Here is a 21,514-nt window from a genome sequence, read left to right on the forward strand (position 1 = left end):
AAACAGTTGGAAAAGACACATATTTTATTCTTTTCTCAATTAAAAAATTACCTTAAATAGGATAATCTTTTTCTATAACTGAGTAAATATTTAAGCTATTATTTACTGAGTTGAAAATAAAACCTGATTTTTTTAAATATTTTTTAAATTTATTTATTTTTAGAGAGGGAAGGGAGGGAAAAAGAGAGAGAGAAACATCAATGTGTGGTTGCTGGGGACCGTGGCGCCTGCAACCCAGTCATGTGCCCTGACTGGGAATCGAACCTGCGATGCTTTGGTTCACAGCCCGTGCTCAATCCACTGAGCTATGCCAGCCAGGGCTTAAAACCTGATTTTTTTAAAAAACAGGGTAGGGTATTGTAGTTTTCCTTGTTATTTACTTTTTTTTTTTTTGTCAGATAGGGAAAGACCAACCATCATTAATTAACTGGACGTTTAATTGTAAACTAAGGTCATAATAATTAAGCCTCTCTCAACTCTCAAGCAACAAAGGCTGGTAGATAGCACTCCCATAGATTATGTGTACCTAGGATTGTAACACTGATAGCCTCTTTTAAATGTTGAATACCTCCTCTCAGTTGCTATAGCATATTTCAAAGAGCCTCAAAGCGGCCCACCATGGTACATAAACATGTGATGTCAGATATGCAATGAAAGAGGAATCAAATATGTATCAGTTCATGGTATGAATTTTATCCAATAAATAGTTTTTACTCTGAAGCCAAAAGGTTGCTCATTTTTTAGTGGGAAAAATAAAAATTATATATTTTAAAATGACAGTGAAAAGATTTATAGCAACGGTGTCATACAAATACATAAAAATTATAGGGATAATTTATGAGGTAAGATACAATACATATCTTGACTTTCAGGAAAGACTACACTATAGAAATATAATAGAGACTATACCTAATTTTAATCTCTATCTGGGATTTATGTGTATGCATCCCAATGCATACCTATTTCAACACATATTTAATTTGCATCCATATCCTATCTTCATTCCATACATTTGTAATCTAATCTGTATCTGTGTATGATTCCATGGATAATAATAGCTAATATTAATTGAAAACTTACTATAAGTTATCAATAAGTAAATTTCCATGAACTATCATAATTAATATTGTAAGATCCTTCTAAGACAGGACATAGATTACCTTCTCTTATATGAGGAACATAAACAAATTTGCTCAGGGTCACACAGTTAGTAATAGTGGAGCCATCTTGAACCTGTTCTCCTGATCACTGGAATACTTTTTTCTTTCATATGTTGCATCTTGCAGGCTTGAGCAAAATTAAAGGGCTGCTAGTTACCCCTCAGGCAGGCCTTTGCAATGTTAAAAAATATATCTAACCATTTGTCTTGCCATTTAGAATTTCAATTTCTACAGTGCACTCAAAGATAATCAGCTTTTCAATGGCTGGTTTACACTAGCAAAACCAATATATAAATGGAATGAAAGCTGTTCATATAGAAAAAATGTACATTTCAAAGTGCTAGTCATCTCATTCTTTCCTTATTCGTTCATGGGAAGCTAAATTCAACATTAATTTAATTTCTTTAACAACTTCAGGATTCAGAGACCATAAGTGTACCACTGAGTTGTTTAGCCCTTAAATGATTGGAAAAGACAAATTAGTAAAATGAGAATTATAAAATGGTGTACCAAGAGTCATGATAGAATTAAGTTTAAGATGCTATGGAAGAAAAGGTAAGCAGAACCATTACCCCAGCCTGGGGGACTCAAGAAAGTCTCCTGAGAGGAGGTAATGCCTGGGATAATTCTCAAAGGGTGACTGAGATTTATCCAGAGAAGGAGTGACTTTCTATGCAGAAGGATCTGTGGTGTAAAAGCATAGATGAAAAAATAAAAAATAAAGGTATAGGGTTCATTATGATGAGAAGAGTAGTTCAAAACATATAATGAAAGACCTCACGCATAAAGAGCCGTGATATTTTTCCTTCCTAAGAAAAATGGAGACCTTATTAAGAATTGTGAGTACAGGAGTAAACTATACATATTTGCATTTGAAACATAACATTCTGGAGCAGTGGTTCTCAACCTTTAGCCTACATCAGACCCACTTGAAGGACTTGTTAAACACAGTTTCCGATTCAGCAGGACTGGGGTAAGGAAATATTGAGGGGAACACCATATGAAGTATATGATTGTTTAACTACTGAGCTGTAAACATGAAACCAGTACATAGTTTTTAACCAAAGAAAATTGCATTTCTAGGCCCCCAGGCAACACTGGTGCTACTGGCCCCCAGGACAGACTCTGAGGACCATTTCTTTGTATGAGAGTAAGAGTGGAAAAAATGATGCAAAAATAACTCACAAAGACATTTTTTTTGAGAAAGCCAAGGATGAAGAAAAGCAAAATGAGGCTTTGAATTAAGGTAGTGAATACAGTCGTTGCTGAAAAAAGGGAATAGATGGGGCAGAGCACACATTTAGAAGGAAAATTGACTGGTTTGGTGTGGTGTATGGATACCAGATTGAGATAAGTCTCTATTAATCTGCAGGAATCCGGTGTGGGTGACTGACTGTCCTTAGGAAATACCAACAGAGACAAGTGCTGGACGAAGAAATTAGCTGGGAGGCAGCTGGCCACAGTAGTGGCAGAGGAGATGATGTCTGATTTGGATACATTGAATTTGAGATAACGAGGAAGCATCAATATGTAAAAGTTGACAAAGAGGAACTGAATGAGACTGAGTCAGGGTTTAGCAAAAAGTTCCCTTTATCGCTTCAGCCACATGGATAGAAACAGACTAGATGAAAGCAGTTCAAAAATGTCATCAAGGAAAGTGCTTCAAAGAGGGCACTCCATGGAAAAGATAGAGCCTTGAATCTCTGGCACTTTCTTCAGAAAACCCTATTCCATGGAACACTGACACAACTGACCTTTCATACCTGTTAGATTCCCAGTTTAGATTTGAATATAGCAAAAATCTTCAGAATGTTACCATTTTTTGCTAATTTCAATAGCATTCATTCATATCAGTTGGTCAAACAAGAATATTCTTTACTCCACCAGGAAAATTCTGCTTGCAACTTCATTCATTCCTTATACAAGTGTTAAATGAGTGTTTTCTCTCAAGTTGCTATGTGTCATGTCATGAAGTCCCCCTCTTTTTATACCTCAACTTATGCAAGAGAGCACAATTGTTAAAAATAATTGCCTGTGGAGTCACTCCATCTAAATTTGAACAACTATTAACTGTGTGATTTTTGTCAAATCATTTACACTCTTAAAGACTCAGTTTTATCATCTCCAAAATGGTGCAGATAATAAACTATGAAAAAGTTAAGATGCTATTTGATGAGGCAGTAGAACAGTAGAGCTCTTAGCCTGGTAACTGGTACAGCAAATGCTCAATAAATGTTCATTATTATTTATGTTACCCAGCCAAGTTCTGAGGACAAACTTACCCAGTATGTATTCAAAAATCAAGTAAAATTCTGGCAATGGGAAAAATGTGAAGTACTCAAACTTGTTTTCACCCTAAAAAGTTTACTCCTGCATCCCCTGTTACAACACTTATTTCTCAGAATTCTTCATGTTGTTCTACAGATTGACATACTTCAATGGAAAGATCCTGAAGTCAGAGAGCATGTCATAGAGTCTGGGTTCCACCAGATTGGGTGTGCTAACTTGCACTTACTGTGTATACACTATATGCTTGTTGACTAAATTCACTTTGCCATTCTGAGGCTGTACCAGACTCTGAACAGTGTGAGAGCTGTGACCTTGACTTATTCCTCCTCATGTTCTCAGTGTCCAGCACAGTGCCTCAGTCACAGCAGATGCTCAATCATTCTTTTTTGAAGGAATTATGTGACTCAAGGAAAATTTGGATTTGGACTGGATTATGCTGAAAGTAAAAGCATATTTTTCACTTTTTAAAAATTTTAAAGAATGACTAAATAGAGCTCCTTTTGGCTTTCATAGAAAAGATTTATAAAATTGGTTGTGTGTGTTTCCTGCTTCTCTGTCTCCCAGGAAATTTACTCTGTAAAGTTGCCAAGGAAACAGTGACAGCTTAAGTCTGGTAGAGTAGGAAGATGCCTCATTAACAAACTCAGTTTCGTTGTTTGGATGCTTGCCTCAAAGAGCTGGTGTTGTGTGATGAAAGATTGTTTCCATTAAGTATTATGTGAAAAGCTGAATGACTTTTTAAAAGAAATTTTGTCTTCTGACTGTTACTCATTCCCAGTACTGTGAAACTACTCACTATGAGATGTTACATAGAAATAAACTATTGATTTTAATGTATTTGAACTATATTAATACTAAACACAAAATTTTTAAACATTGATTTATTCACTGTATAATGGTTAAGGTAACAGGTCATTAATATGAAGTATTGATAGTGATGTGCCAGAAAATAAATTTAATGTATTATTTATTGCCTCCTGAATTATTCTGTATATTTTTTCTCTTATGAACTACAAACCTTGGAATATCTAAAAAATTATTGCCTCAAGATGAGAGAGTTGAGTGCATTTTCCTTTAGAAGGATGTTTCATTAGTGATGCATAATATAATGGAAAATGCACTGGGCTTGAGGACTTCAAAGTTTCTTTCTAGCATCCACCGGCTGTGTGATCACGGGCAAGTCATTCATTAGTTTGTTCATTTGGGCATTCTATAAAGATTTGTTGTGCAAACACTATTGCCTAGAGGCATGCTTTTGAAGTGATACATTTATATTAAAATGAGAACTATTTCATCATTTATATAATCTGAGTCTCAGCTTTTTTAGGTATAAAGATGGCATTATGTGTTTTGTTCATTGTCAGTCATTCATCCATTCAAAAAGTATTTATTGTGCTTCCACTGTGTGGCAAGCTGTTCACCTTTTGTTGGACTCTTGACAATGTTGTCCTTTGCCTTACTTCCCTGAGATTCAGGGTGGTGATGACTTCCAGCTGTTGCTAGTTCCTGTGCCACAGCATTCCTTTTGATCTACCCATCCATACTTAATAAAATAATAAAATATTATTAAAATGATGATAAAATTAATACAATATCCTTTTATTAAATACCCTTCTATAGTTTTCTTTTTTTTTTTTTAGTTTGCTGTTTGTTTCTGGGTAAAACCCTTACTGATTTAGACAGCTAATTAGAAAAAGTGTGTCTGAGATTTTGTTATTTAAACCAAGAGATCTGAATGAAGTGAGCTAACTAGGAAGATGTCTAGGGAATGAGCATCCTAAGCAGCAGAAAAAGCATGTGCAAAGGCCCTGAGACAGGAGCCATGTTTGGGCTGCTTTTGAAATAGCAATGGGGCCAGTGTGACTGGGTGGCGTGAGAGAGGGTTAATGGTGATAAACAGGATCAGTGTCATGGTCAAAGCCCGATCACCACAGAGCATTGCAGGACGTAGTAATAAGTTTCCACTTTATTCTAAGAATAATGAGAAACCATTGGAAGGTTTGTGTCGGAGGAGTAATTTGATCTAATATGTACTTGAATGGATAGTTCTGACCACTGTGAGGAGAACGCATGGGGGCAGGGGAGACAAGGATGAATGCAGGGACAACGGAAATGGAGGCAAGAATAAATATCGTTAATATGGTCCAAGGGATAGAATGGTATGAATGTAGGTCGTAAGAAATAGTCAAATTCAAGCCCTGTTTCAGAGATAGAGTTGGCAAGAATTGCTGATGGACTTGGACCTGAGAAAGTAGGTGAATGGTGATGTCACGATAAAGAGCAGTGAGACAGGAACCTAATTTGGATGAGCGATTGAGGTGGAAATCAAGTTTGATTTTGCAAGTGAAAACTGGAATGGGCAGTGTGGATTGCACAAGAGAAGATGAGGCTGATGGTATAAATCTACAATTCATCACCATTCATGGTATTTAGAGCCCTGGTATTAAATAAGTGATATAGAGGTGAAATCAAAAGATAAAAAGTATTTCAAGGAGGATGGAGTGGTCCACTGTGTCAAATGTGGTTAAAGATCAAGAAAAATGATAATGGAACAGTGACAACTGATTCAACCAAATCGGTATCATTGGCAACCTTGATAAGAAAGGCTGCAGTGAGGTAGTGAGGAAAAAGGCCGGCTTCAAGAGAAATGGCAGAGGAAGACTATTCTGAAGAGCTTTTCTACAAAAGGGATGAGAGAAATGCTTAATTTTGATATTTTGAATATATGAATTATGTAAATTTCTCTATAAACATTAAATAACTTGTAAAATATTTTTAAAGGCCTTGAAACAAATTTTGAAAAGAATCATTCAATAAAAATGGTTGATATCTTATTATTTTATACTAATTTCACTATACTGATACCTTTTTTGATAGGTTGTCTAATGCACAGAAGTGCACTCTAATTGAAATATAATCACTTTCCTCCAAAATTTTTCTAAAATAGTCCCAAATTATAGTTATACATATATCAAATTTTAACATACTCCTAGTTGGCAACAACATTGTTATGCTTCAAGTATTTTCATATTATATAAAGTGACTTTTTGGAAAAGTAATACTTAAAAACTCAATAGTAACTTTAAATGTGACTAACTAACAGGTTTAATTTAAACATGTTTTGGGTTTTATGGTGTGATCAATGTTGATTAAATAGAATATTTAAAATTTTATTTTCTTCATTTTTAATGTATTTGACACCCAGGTTATTTTAAGATTTTTTTCTTGATGATAACTGGCTGATTCTACTCTCCAAGGATAAAAATTAAGATCCAGAAATAGCCTTGAAGGAGACCTCGAATCTCAATATTCTCTTCTTCCCACCTCTACACAGAGGAAGCAGGATTTACATCTGCAATTAATGACTTGCTTTAAAAAACACATGATTAATCCCTATAGTTCCATCATTCAAATTATCTGTCAGGGAAAAATATGTCAACTCTTGCAGCATGGGACCATGGGGAGAAGGTGCTGTTGGAAAACCAACAGCGTCAGTGCAGCATAAAGTGGAGTTTGTTTTAAACCTGTGTTGAGGGGGTACCCATGCTCCAGGATGCTTTCAAATCTAACTCTGATTGGAGCTCTGACACTGATTGCCTCACTCCATCTGCAGAGCAACCTTCCCAAGCTTTAATACTTGATTCACAGGCCAGTCTTAGATTACCAGGCTTCCTTCCGAGAAGAGACCAACACTACACAGTTTGCATCAAGGATTGGCTAACCTCACTTAGGTATTTGACCTTGGAAAGAGAAGTGAAAGTTTCATTGCTTGAAATTTCTTTTCAAGAAATAAAGTTGATCATATAATTAATAGGTCCTAGTTTGTTTGTGTGTTTCTGTGTAGGTGATAAGTCATATAATGGAGGCTATGTATTGCTGGTAGTAAGTGGCAAGCAGTCTGTGAGCAACAGCATGTGGCAGGTGCCAGGTTGTCTAACCACACATCTGTAAATTTGACTGAGAGGAAGACAATGAGTCCAAATGGATTTAAAGAGTTTATTACAAACACAGCATTAACAAAGTCACCATGGTATCAGCCTTCCACATCCTTAAAGAGCCAGGACTAATGTGAGCTAAGTAAGGGGTTTAGGAAACAAAGTTTAGGGAGTCACTCACTCCCAGGATTGTACAACTGCCAAAGCTGTTAGTGCAAGACTCTTAAGAATGAGATTGCTAGGGCACAACATTTAAGGAGGCACTAAATCTCAGGATTCTGCCAGTACAGGGTCAGCACTATATGACCTCAGAATGAGTGCCTCCTTAAATTTTACACCCTCAGCACATCACTTGCCTCACTCTAATCCTGGCCCTGGTCCCTGGTCCCACAGGACTACTCTGAATTGGATGGGTCAGATAACAAACAGTAACAGTGATAGGTTGCTCTGTTGGCAAGAGCCAATTCCATTTTGCACCTAAGCAGGTTTATAGCCTACAGATGGATCTGGGTTGGGAAAGGTGAATTAGAAAGTTCCATGTCTCATTGGTGCCCAGGAAGGGAATGATAAACAGCCATGTGAAAGATCTTCATAGGACTGCTTACTTTGTCATGCTCTTAGAGGCTCAGTGGATATTCCACCATTCTACGGTACAGCCTTGGCTGATGGCCTGTATGGATATCTGCAGGGTCACCAGGATGCCAGGGTGAAGCTGTTCCTTTACAACCAGTATCAATAACACAGGTTGGGTGTCATACAAGTATGTTGTGTTACCCCACTTCTTAATAGCTGCATGGTACTATTATTGGCAGTAAACAAGTTCTTGTGGTATGATGAGGAAAATAATTTTCTGACCTATATGGGAGGATGGTGTTCCCCTCCTGACTTCCCACTGTCCCACCTCCATCCATCTCACCATGGAAAAGGTCCAATCTTGTTTTCAGTAGGGTCAAGGCAAAAGCTACTGCCCAGAGCTTCTGCTCCATGTTCAAGTACAATCCAGTCCAACATCCAGCTAGCTTAGCCTGTGTTTCCAGCTGCAGTGCATTGCTGTGCTGCAGTATTCAGGCTCCTTCCTGGAGCCTGTGTGTGGAGCCTGTATGGCCAGGAGCCACAGGGCTATGGAGAGAAAACACATGAGTACATGGGGCAAGTGCATCACCAGGTGGGCAAGAGAGAGTGAGAGTTCCCCTGGGATTATATATCTTGGGCTTCAAAAAGACCAGAAGCATTTTTCCAATTAGCCAATGAACTTTCCAAGTTTTTGTGGGCTTCAGATGGGTTTGCACCCCCTAGAGTTAGACTGCCAGGACTCTATGGTCCAACACTTCCCCCTGAACCATGCCACCCCCCCCAACAATCTGATACTGGATGAGGGAAGGGAGGAGTGTTAATCCCCTTGATGAAGTGCTGTGTAATCCCCTGGGGTGTGAAGCTGTGGCTTTCTGACTAAGGAAACAGGCTTATGCTCCCCAGTTTATTCCATTCAATGTCTGGCTCCTTTGCTCCACTCTTCTTATTAATAATTAGTTAAATACCAATAGTAACAATACTGGGTAAGTTATACAAACTTTTAACCTGTTAAGTGAAAAAACAAATAACTAACTTACAAGGCTTCTATAACCACCTTATAAGGCTGTATATAATGTGTATAAAGCATTTAAAGAGTGCCTATCATGTAGTAATGTTCAGTAAGTGGTAACTAATTTATTAGCTATTAAAACTAAATAAGCATGATGTATAATATAGTTAAAGAAATTCTGTAACCCAGAAAAATCAAAGTTTGTTTTGAATTTTTATAATCAAATATTATAGTAGTTAGTTTAAATTTTTCTAGTATATCAATGTATTTACTTTTTATGTCCTCTTTTGTTATTTTCTATATAAAAATCATTTAATATTTAAAAATTAAATACAGTAGATACATTTTACAAGGATTTCAATTCTATTTTGTACATAAAATATCCAATACCATCCAAAAGATTGACTCACTTTTAATTATGTTCAGTTTCTCAAAGGATTAATTTATGTCACCTATTAATTTTACCACATAAATTTATTTATGCACATAATACTCATTCATACCTGAAAAGTTTCCTTTTACATCTGAAGATGACATGTTTAACATGGGTGTCTGTCTAAGTAGGACATTCTTTTTCAGCTTATACTCAAAGTAGAACATAAACTCAAAAAACTTTTTCAATTAAACATATAAATATAATAAAATGTACCTCTGTACTCTGTTTAGAGCCATGAGTTTATAGTTTGCTGAAATTCAACATGTTTAAAGCCATAAATAGCAATGCCATTTTCACTCATTTTCTAAATTCTACTTTTTCTTTATTTTTCTTAGGACCATGACTATTGAGAAAAACTTAAGATTTTAGAAACATAAAAATTTGCCCAACTTGTCTATGATACCAAGAAATTCATGAAAGAATTTTTAACACTATGATAAAATGCATCAACTAAATTGCTAAAATCCGTTTTTATCTGAATCAAGTTCTCTATTATCTCTCTAATAATACCATCTGAAATTCTATTGCTATTATAATGTATATGCCTTTCTATGAAGAACAGAAGGTATTAACTCAATGTAATTGCAAGAATCCTTTCACAGAAATAGCACTTACAACTGTGGTTTTCACCATGGTCATGACAGCTGTGTGTTTCTCTTACCTATTAATCTAATATTTTAGCCATTTTATGACCAAATCTTGTCAATTCATTCCAGAAAACTCTAAAATAATTTTTTAAATTATATTTTATCTTTGAATTCAACTTAAGAATATGTTTTATACTTTACTTTTAAGGACATAATTCACTAGATGACTTAATAGGAATGTTAAAGAGCACATAATATCAAATAATTCAGGTGGTTTAGCTGTTTATACTGTGCATGATGTCGGAAGAAAGAATTCTAACAGAATGCAAGCATATTAATTAGGATATTTTAGTTTTTGAGAGCCAAGAACTCTTACAGTTGAAAGCAGGGAGAACATTTAGTTTTGAACATTGCTCAAACAATAAAATCAAGGACTTAGACTATACCATTGTACCCTCTGGAATCTTAATTGCCTTAATTCTCTGTCAGGCTCCTACATTTGTAGCAATTTTTATGTGCCCTTTTTGAAGCTAGAGTTGGGGAGTGGAAAGAAGTTCCTCAAAGGGGTACTTGATATGTAAAGATATTATATACAATATATCCATTACAGAGAAGAAAACTTAATTTTTTGTATATTTTTGTCATTTGTGGCCCTAATAAAATATGTATGTAGAAATTCATCACCCGTTGAGTTCCCATTGAAAGTCAGCTTCTTCAAATGGAAACTCTCATCCCATCATCCTTCCTTCTCTCCTGCCCTGCCTTTGATGTTTCCTTCACACGCTCATTTGAACCACATATTCATTGTTAAGATTCACCATTTTTAAGATACCCAGGGAAATGATGTGATTAAGTCCCAAGTGAACAAGTAGCATAAATCTTTTTAATGATATCAAGGTGTTTCTCATAAGTATGTAATTTTCTTTTCTTTCTGTCCTTACTCAGTTATATTTTATATTTGATTTTTCACTGCAATGATATTTCCCCAGATTCTTCAATCCTATACTTACCAGAACATATAAGAAGAGCATACATATAAGAAGTGACCAGGGTCACACAAAAGAAACATTTTAGCAAATAGTGTGACTCTTCAAGTAGCCCCAAGCTCCTATCCAGCAGCCTTTGAGCAGATTTTTTACTGTGTATTTTTTCATTTTGGAAGTGTGGGAATGTGACTAAAAAATGAAAACAGTGGCAAACATTAAAATCCTGAGAGATTTTACTTAAAAGTCTGGAAGAGTGGCTTCTTTTGTCAGTCATATGGTTAATAGTCCTGGAATCAAGCCCTACAATGATCAGGCTGAGCTGTCACTGCCCCTGTAAACAGCAAACATATTCTCTGCCTTGTCACAGCATCACTTCTCCACTGGTGGCCTCTGTGACAGCTGAAATCGCTACTCAGGCAGTCTTTTGTGTTTACTGAGTCAAGGTTAGACATTGATCCTTGTATAGAAGAATTAATCTATCTACATCTGTTTACATTCTCACTTATGTGTAGTAACAGACGGCCTGTAGGTAATTGAAAAATTTCTGCAGGTTCAGCATTTTCTGTGGGATTAATATTCTTGCAAGTGTTGTAATGCAATTTTATTAAATCTTCTCTCATCTTTTTTGCACTTACTTCAGCTTCTCAGAGAACAAAACATCTGCTCTCTCTCCTAGAGTCTCTTCTTTGCATTTTTCAGGAATAATTAGTGTATTTATACATTTTTGTTTTGACAGATTGTATGGAGTGGGAGAAGATAATGTACATTTTTAGATATAGGTTACTTGTATAGCATTTATTTAGCAAGATGGTCAAAAACAAAACAAAGCAAATATAGCTGAGCACCCTAAGTTTGTAGTTTGAAGAAAATATTACACTGTGGGGCTGGGAAATTCTCCATGCCTTTGAGTAGAATTTTACAATCAACACTCTCCCCTTTTCAGGATATCGAATCCTTAACAGGAGGTCTGACTGGTTCTAAGGGGGCTGATCCACCGGTAAGTTAGCTTCTTCATTAAATTTAATTATTGACAGATTGAATTTTGTACACACCAGGTCATCAGACAGTTACTTGTATGTAATTTGTCATACAGGTAATTTTTTGAAATATGTAGTTATTGCAGTTACTACTACAAAAGTGTGAACTTGCTTGTGATGTCATTGGGTATTTTTAAACATTTTAGTAACATAAAATTCATTTCCATGTATTGACTCTAAAAATAAGAATAAAGGCTTCATTAGAATATGTAAATACTTTTATGTCCTACTAATGGGCTGCATCGCAAGTTAGAACCTTTGGAATTTGAGACCTTATTATTCTAAATGTGAATGCATGATTTGGGTTGCAACATACTTTGAAGTTACTGAGAAAAATTATTTTTTTAACCCATTTAACCAACAGTATTGATTCTTGATATCACTGTTTCTTTCCTACTTTACCTAGGAAGCTTCTAGAAAATTAGAAAAAGTATTCAAAAGTTTTAGAGAATTATCATTTTTAAACAACAGTCTAATTAGCTTTGGAACATCTTGGTTCTTTCTGTGATGTATGATTTCAGAAAACATTAATTAATATAACATTTCTAAGATTTCATGTTTGAAGTCCAAACATGAACTCATGCTGTTAGTCTAAAATAATAAGATTCAACTTATTTCAGCAAATAGAATGCACTCATTTTTATCACTGCTTTTTTACTTAGAATTGTGAACTTTAATGTGGAATACACAAAACCCAATGTTATCCACATTTAACTATGCTTCATCTAGGAATTTATGTGGATTTTTATATTAAAAAGATAACTGTCAATTGTAGGTTTTCTCTTCTGTCTCCCTCTCAAGTGTCTCTTGATATTATGTAATCTTTATTAAATTGCTCCTAAAGTAGACTACACAACACCTTTTAATTCTTTTCCTGCATTTATTGTCTTAGTATATGCAAGAATATAAAAAAGGTATTGTCTTGGAATAACTGCTAATATTAAGTCCCTGAAGTGAATAGATTGCAATATAAGACAAGATGAAATGCCAGTCAGCACAGGAAGTACATTGTGACAGGGCACATGGGCAACCCTGCAGATAAGGGGTACAGATGCTTGCTTACATGATGTAGTTTTACCCTGCTCCCTTGCACAATGTTTGTACATAGCATCCAACGTTTATTAGAAAAGTCAATTCATTTCCTTCAAAATATCTTTCTCACCTGTTCACTGCTTCTGGAAAGATTACTGCAATTAATATCAATCACTTTTAAAAGGATTTGGCTCTTGCTGAAAACAAAACTCAACACCTGTCTTCTGCAAGCAGTGATAAAACTCTTACCCATTATTTACATGTTAAAATAATTTAGTTTATCATGTCCTGTCAAGAAAGCATCTTTCCAAACATGAAAGATTGAGTAGGCATAAAGCCTAGTTATTGAAAGATGCCCCTTACAGGGGGAAAAGGTCCCAGAAAGACAAGATGGTGTCCTGAAGTCAAACTTAATCAACTTTCCCATTAGTCAAATATGAAGTCTGTGTGTGTATGTATATTTATGCTATACATATATTTTTTTCTTTAGATACAATTTCTAATATTGTGAAGATACACGTTCTCTCTTGACTTTGCCCTTCTGTGATGATGGATATTTTATACTGCTGTCTGCATTTTCTGAAATTCAGTGATTGTGCTTATTTTATAACATTTTGTAGAGATAAGAACATCATGCAAATTTCAGAGTACATAGAATTTAGGCAATTTGGAGTGAGGTGGTAAAAGTACACATAAATTTAATGTCTCCCATTGTTAAGGAACAGCCTGGAGTATATTACCAGGAGCTATGTAATAAAATCATTTTTAGTGCTCCCTAAAGCTTATATAGAATAGTCTTAAGCATGAAGTTGAAATGATAATAGTATTCTTTGATTTCTTTAGTCATTTAAAAACAAGGTTTTTAATAAATGTATTGTTTTCCCCCAGATAAAAAAAAAACTAAAAGTTGGGTTAAATTATATGTAACCTAAGTCTGTTTGAAGTTTTATACTTTTATTTTCTTTCTTTAAAAATGACATTGCAATAAATCATCTAAATAATATTATCCATTATATATTTTTAAAATTATGCCTTTTGTATAAATATTTATAGTATATTTCTAAACCTTTTCTATGAAATTGTCATTGATAAGAAATTGAACATTCTATAATTTTTACTCATTGTACAGAATGTAAAAATTGCTGAATAAATGGTCTCATTTCTTTACCAGTATAATGAAATCTTGGATACATCTTTAAATATAAATGGTATATTTAAAAATTGCATTCTTTCTGTGGGTAGACATAAATATTATTCCTGAAGCATAAGAAAAAAGTGAATTTTTCACTTTTTAAAATACCAAGCATGTGTAAAAGTTGTGTCAAATTTTTCAAATGTCATTATAAATAAATTTGCATATTGCATACCTAGTAAGAATAAATTTGAGGAAATCCAGAAATCTAGTTTGCATTAATATTTTTAACAATAAATGCTAAGTAGGTATTTTAAAAATTCAAGTAGCCTCAGTTTTAATGTTCACAATGAAAGAATAACTCATTCATGATTGTCGGGGCTTCCTGATAGCTTTCTTCTGAAAAAAATTTCAAAAGTGTGTTTCTAAATTCAGAAACTGGAAATTGCTTGCTGCAGGAAATAAAACTTGCAGATTTTTCTAAATCACGCAGTTATCATAGAAAATAAATTATTCTCTCAGCGAGAAAAATATTGTATGTTAAATGTTAACTTAGAATTTTCTTTGAAAAATTGTATTAGATATTCTACATTTGGCATATGCTTTTTATTCACAAAAAATTAGATCCTAGATTAACCTTCAGTGAAAAAACATAGCATATATCTATGTATAAAAATAAAGGTAATGAAAATCTAATGGGTAAAGTATTAAGTAGCATTTTATAAAAAGTTAAACTAGTTTTCCATGGTGTTTTGAGTTTTAAATATTAACAGTATTAAAATGTAAAAAACTTGTGAACTATAAGGTATCAAGGTGTTCTACATGATCAAATTGTCATCCAGGCTTTAGAAAGGCCAGGGTAAGGCCTAAGGAACTTAGCTTTGTACAACCATCAGGGTTTTTGGATACTGAAATCCTGGGGCACAAAGTGGGAACACTTGTACTCACCTGTATCAGCTGTACCTGGTATCTGGAAAGCTGCAAATATGCACTTTCGTGTGGAACCAGTATTGTGACAGATGTTTTTCCTGCCTTGAGCCAGGGAGCCAGTGACTTGGAGGCATTGGCCAGCCCCTGGCCAGGAGCCAGGATTTGTCCCGACTGTAGGCTAAGTGTAAGGTGGGATTAGTAACTCAACGTGGCTACGAATATTAAGTTTAGTGATATAGACCCAAGCAGACTCATATACACAATGAGGGGAGTTTCTCTCTTTTTTTAAATTTTGTTAAATGTATTGGGGTTACATTGGTTAATGAGATTATATAAGCTGCAAGCTACAATTCTATAATGCATCATCTGAATACTGCATTGTGTGTTCACCATCCAAATTCAAGTCTCCCTGTCACATTATACTTGACCCCTTTTAACCTTCTCTGCTTCCCCCACCTCCTTCCACTTCAGTAACCACTATACTTATAGTTGTCTGTTTCTATGTTTTTTATTTGTTTTTGTTCATTTGCTGCTTTCTGTTTTATATTCCATATATGAGTGCATTGTATGTTTCTTATCTTTTTCTGTATGATTTATTTCACTTAGCATGATAGTTGCAAGATCTGTCCATGTTGTTGGAAATGACAGTATTTTATCCTTTCTAATGGCTGAATAGTATTCCATTTTATGTATACTATATCTTTATCTAATTGAAGGACACTTGATGTCTTAGCTACCGAAAATAATGCTGCAGTGAGCACAGGGTACATATGTCTTTACTAATAAATGTTTTCAATTTTTTAAGGCAGATACCCAGAAAAGGTATTGCTGAGTCATATAGTAGCTGTATTGTCAATTTTTTGAGGAACCTCCATTATATTCTTCATAGTTGCTGTTCCTCCAGCAGTGTTTGAGAGTTCCATCTTCTCCACAACCTCTCCAACCCTTGTTATTTCCACTTGACTAGGGATAACAGCCATTCCAACAGGTGTGATTTGTTATCTCACTGTGGTTTTGATTTGCATTTCTCTTATAGCTAATGGAGTTGAGCATGTTTTCATGTATCTGTTGGTCATTTGTGTGTCTTGGGAGAAATGATTAACAAAATAAAAAGGCAACCAACTGAATGGGAGAAAATATTTGCAAACAATATCTCTGATGAGGGGCTGATATCCAAAGTGTATGAAGAATTCATATAACTTAACAACAAATAAACAAACGAATAATTAAATAAAAAAGGTCAGAGGACCCCAGTTTCTCTTTTTAATTTTGTTGAAGAAATACTCTGATTTTTAAGTATGTATTTATTTTCTTACAAATTTTGTTTTCTCTTTAAGAGTTAATAGAAACAAAATCTAATAAGGAGTAATGTGGACCCTATACTACATGAAACATTCTATGTTGGTCAAATGTGGAAGCGTGATATTTGAGCATGCCTTCATCTATGCTTGACTGAAGTTCACCTCATTGCTTCATTCAGAATTTATGGCAAGAACGCCATTAGGGGTATTCAGTTCTTCCCTTGTATTTCTTTCTATTTGTTATCTTAGAGTAATAAGATCTTTAAATTTGCTTCCTTCACAACTTGGTACTTTTAATTGTTCTAAGTTTCCTTTATCCAAATGCTAATGGTTCTCTTTATTTCTAAAGTGTGGTTAAAAAACTATTCCCAGTCTGATTCTTATCCTTGGGCTTGAAGTGTATACTTTCTTGAACATTCTCCAGCTCTCTTTTAATTTTTCCCTGACTGAGGAGCCAGAACTGTACATCCCATATTTTTGTACTTTCTGTTCTCATTTTAATGGTCTTCCTGATGGTTCATAGCAATTTGAGTAAACACTCCACGGAATCTGAAAGAAATTTAATTTCCTAAGGATGCTGTTTAGACCAGGATATATATGTTTCAAATTTTAGATGATCCTAAAATGTAAAAAGTCCCCAAAACTGATTTTAATTTGATTATTCAGAAAATGCCAATTCTCTACTTATCTGCTAGATTTGCTCTGCTTCATATGTGCTAGATTTTGGTACTGTTTTGGTAAAACAAAGGCAAAAATACACAGTTTTATATTTCAGAATCTTATAATACAGTGAAGTAGAGAGGTTAGTAAAAACCAATTACAATATAAGGTACGCAAAGGATAAGATGAAAGCAAGAGGATTATGTAATCCAATTGTTGGAAATGAAAAGGGACTGGAGAATAAAGGAAGGTAAACAAAGGGAAACAACTTGGTAACTGCAGGATGATTTGAACTTGCCCACTGAAGAAGGCAGAGCATGACATTTGAAGCAGAGGAAATAGTGCCTGCATAGATCAAAAAATGAGAAAATAACAGTATGTCTAGAGTATGATATAAGCTAGAGGATAGGAAGTAGTTGTGAGATAGAAGGTAGAAGGTTGGCGGGATAAGAACTAAGACATGCCATAGAAAGAATATGTACTCTGTATTAAGGATCATCAGGACCCATTAAAAAATAAAACATGCAAATCACTTAATTAGCCTTCTTCTTTAGAAACATTTTCTTGGCTCTGGTAAGAAAGTAATTTAAAGAAAAGGCTAATGCAGAGAGACCAGTGAAAAGACTCTTATAGTCATCCAAAACAAAGATGATGAAAATTATAATGGTAGCTTTGAGGGATGTCTATCTTACTGTATTATAAAACTAATTGAGGGTAGTATCTCAGGAGAAAGTCAGCATTTTATTTGGGTAGAACACTAAATTATCAATATGAGTCTATATGATAACTGAGAGTAGAGAGGAATGGACTGATATTTGAGATATTAAGGACATAATGAGTACACAAAAATTGGTGGTTGTTTGGAGGGAGAAGAATGACACTTACTGAGAAGTTGAGGGTGACTTTTGAACTTTCTGGTTTGGCAATTGGGAGGATAATATTCCTATGAACTGGAAAATTTTTAGAAGGATGATGATGAGTTCAGTTTGGACACATTAAATTGAGCTGACAGATTTGGCAATGCCTAAATGATCTTGAAATTTAAAGGTGATATCTCACTTATAGCCATAATGAGTAGTTAATAGAAACTATTGGAGTCAATGAAATTACCTCTCCAAAATGTATCCTGAGTGAGAAGGTAAGAGTTTTTTCCTGAGAAATAAATGCATTAAATAAAAATCAGAGGAAAGGGAAAGCTAGGAGGAAGTGTATGCCTCAAAAAAAGATAAAATAGAGATTAATACAAGGAAGGAACATCAGGAAGATGTGGAATCATGAATGACAATGTCAAGAGAGGGTGGCGAAATGATTTATTGGCAGTTTCATGGTGTTGCGAGTTCAAGAACAAAGTACCCATTGAAATTCAGCAACATGAAGATAAAGGGAATATAGGTAAGAATAATTTTAGTGGAGTAATTCAGCTAAAATTTCCAGTGGCCTGAAAGATTAGTGGAACATAAGAATTGGATTCAGTGGCCATAAAAAATAATTTCAAAGTGCTTAATCATAAAAGAAGTGGGAGGGAATAACAGCCAATATAGAATGTGAGATTGAGAGGCAATTATTTTAAACAGAAAATTTGAATGTTTTGAGACATGTAGAAAGCACACACAGAGAAAGAAGAATTTACTGAGGGAAGATAAGGCAACTGATAGAGCAGTAGATGAGGCAGAAAAAGATGGTCCCCAGGACATGTTATACAGAAAGAGCAATATCTCTTCAAATTTGAGATGAGGGTAGAAAAAAGGATGGAAGCTGATGCAAGCATATTTGCAGATGGGGATCTCACCAAGTTGAAAGTTTCCATTTAATAACTTCTATTTTCCTCACAAGTAAAAAAGCTAATTAGCTGACAATGGCAGGGGACATGATTGGATCTGGTATTGCAGAAATATGGAGATTTATCTAGCATGATGGATTGTAGGAGAACCAAGTTAACCATAGATGGATTAGTGGCAAGTGTTTGAGGTCTGCTTGTGGTTGTCAAATTGTAGTGATTATCAATGACTCAAAGGTGTCTTCCCCCTACAACAGTGCTGTGTAGCTCAGGTGTGGGGGTAGGAGAGAATGCCCACAGCCATTTTGATTTCAGATTGTTGTGTGCTAGACCATTGCTATGGAAGTCCAATGGGACAAGATAACAGAATTTTATTAGCAATAATGTCATAAAGTCTAAGCTGAATAAAAATTACAGTGAAGATAGGAAGGGATTGATAAAGCAGAAAATTAAAGTCTGATTGAATTTGAAAAAACAGGAGCAGTGGGTAAACTAAGAAGTATAAAAGATTTAGGTGAGAGAATGCCTAATTTAAGTATTTGAGGACCAAAACAATTCCAGGTTCTATAAGATCTGGGTTGTGGTCATGGAAATGGTAAAGAATAGAAAAAGTGAAACTCTGAAACTAATGATGTCAAGGAACTTAGAGGTCAGTGTTGGAGGGATTATGTACGTGGGCCCTGCAATCTTTCTTACCCATAATCAATTCCCCTGATAATCAAAACTTGTTTTACAACTTAGGTACCATCTAAACACTAATAACTGAAAAATTTATATCTCTATACTGGATCACTCCTCTAAACTTCAGAATTGTGTACCCAATTAAATATATACTTAGCACATCCCCTTGCATATCCAATAAGAATTTAAAGCATAACAAGTTCAAAAGTGAGCTGATCTTGTCACTCTCCACAAATCTCCTGCAGTTTTCCCTGTATAAGTTAATGGCTACTTCAGGATACTATTTCCAGGTGTCAAAATTTTAGAGTCATTCTGTAGGTTCTATCTTCATAATTTATCCACAATCCAACCAATTCTCACCACCCCTACAAAACTGTCACCCTCATCAAATCCATCATCTTTCTCACATGTCCATTTTTCAGTGAACCAAGCAGGAAAAATTTCTTAAAATATAAATCAGATTATGCCACATCTAGATTTAAATCTTTGTTGGCTTTCTATCTGATAAAAAAGTCCCCAACTCCACGGGGTGGTTTCTAAGATCCTTCATGACTTTTTTCCTTGCAGTGCTTCTGGGAACTCATCTAGTAGCTTCCACTCCTAACTCATTTCACTTGGGTTGCACTAACAATGTTGCTGTCCCTCTACTGAGGTAAGCACATGCTGTTATTCGTTCTGCCTTCCATGCAGGCTCCACAGATATCCCTGTGGTTATACCCTTACTTCCTTTAGGTTTCTGTTCAAATGCTACTTTGACAGAGAGATCATCATGAATACTCAGTATTCTTTCCCCTGCTCCTACATGTTTATTGCTTGTTTTGTTTTACTAGAATATACACTCTCTATAATTAGAATCTGTCTCTTTTCACTATTATATTCCAAAGGGTAGAATAATACCCATTTTATGCGTTCCTGTATGATCATATTTGTGTGCTTAAGATGATAAGACTATGCTCTGGTTGGGTAGCTCAGTTGGTTGGAGTGTTGTCCTGTTACTCCAAGGTTGTGGGTTCTATCTCCAGTCAGGGCACATACAAGAAGCAACCAGTGAATGCATGAATAAGTGAAACAACAAATTGGTGTCTCTCTCTCTCTCTCTCAAGTCAATTAAAAAATGATAACACTAGCAAAATACTGTGTGAAAGAGATTGAAGCTATTATAATAATTCTGGAGTAAGATTATATGGATGTACCTCAGACTATGGTAGTGGTAGTAAGAATTAAAATAGCAAAGAATAAAATCTTACCAGAACACTATAAGTAGAATCTTATAGTGGAGTGGGGAAAAATAGGACTGAAAGATAATGTTAAATGTTGACCACTGGGAATAATATAAAGTCAGAAGGATATAGTTTGTATACTGAATATTTTATTTATTCATCCTGTTTAATTATCACTATATATCAGCCTCTTGAAAGCAGAAATTTCTGTCTGGTTCACAGCTGCAACCCTAATGCTCTGAACATGACTGGCACATAGTAGACTTTCAATAAATATTTAATGAACAAATTAATGAACCAAGTATGATAATACCAGTAAGTCTGAAGATGAAAAAATGTGAATGAGCATTTGCAAACTTTAATAAATAAATAGATGTGAAGTGGAGCTTCCATTGTTGATTTGGAATTTTATTTAAATACTCAAAACATAGTACCATGGGTAATAAATATCCCCGCATTCTATGGAGAAGTGCTAGATATACTCACCACAAACTTCATAATTTCTAGAGTAGTAACAGTCCTGGAAGTGTAAACCATCACCTTTAGCCTCTCTAAAACAATGAGAAAGGAATAATTAGCAGAGTTGGAGCTGGTAGGGAGTCCTGCCAGGTTCTTACTTCTGAAGACAAGGGCTTGCTTCTCCAAAGCCAAATGAAGGTAGACCCAAAGCAATGACTTATACATGATCTCTCTGTTTGGGATATATTTATTCATCAGCTAAATCAGCATGTGATTCCATGGAATAGACGTGAGGGCAGAAACAAATTAA

The 21,514-nt window shown here is 34.9% G+C and overlaps 1 protein-coding gene across 14 annotated transcripts in view; it reads left to right on the forward strand.

Moving 5' to 3' along the window:
- Window positions 1-21,514, forward strand: part of PPFIA2 (PTPRF interacting protein alpha 2) — a 461,362-nt gene that overhangs the window by 81,591 nt on the left and 358,257 nt on the right. For 10 of the 14 annotated variants that reach the window (XM_028532610.2, XM_036018623.1, XM_036018617.1 and 7 more), the window contains exon 3: window positions 11,919-11,972. The exons of the other annotated variants lie outside the window; for them this stretch is intronic. In XM_028532610.2, coding sequence (XP_028388411.1) covers window positions 11,919-11,972 — 54 coding nt within the window. The remainder of the gene's footprint in view (window positions 1-11,918; window positions 11,973-21,514) is intronic. 14 annotated transcript variants of the gene reach the window in all.

Source organism: Phyllostomus discolor, chromosome 2, assembly GCF_004126475.2.
Source record: "Phyllostomus discolor isolate MPI-MPIP mPhyDis1 chromosome 2, mPhyDis1.pri.v3, whole genome shotgun sequence".
Taxonomy (NCBI): Eukaryota; Metazoa; Chordata; class Mammalia; order Chiroptera; family Phyllostomidae; genus Phyllostomus; species Phyllostomus discolor.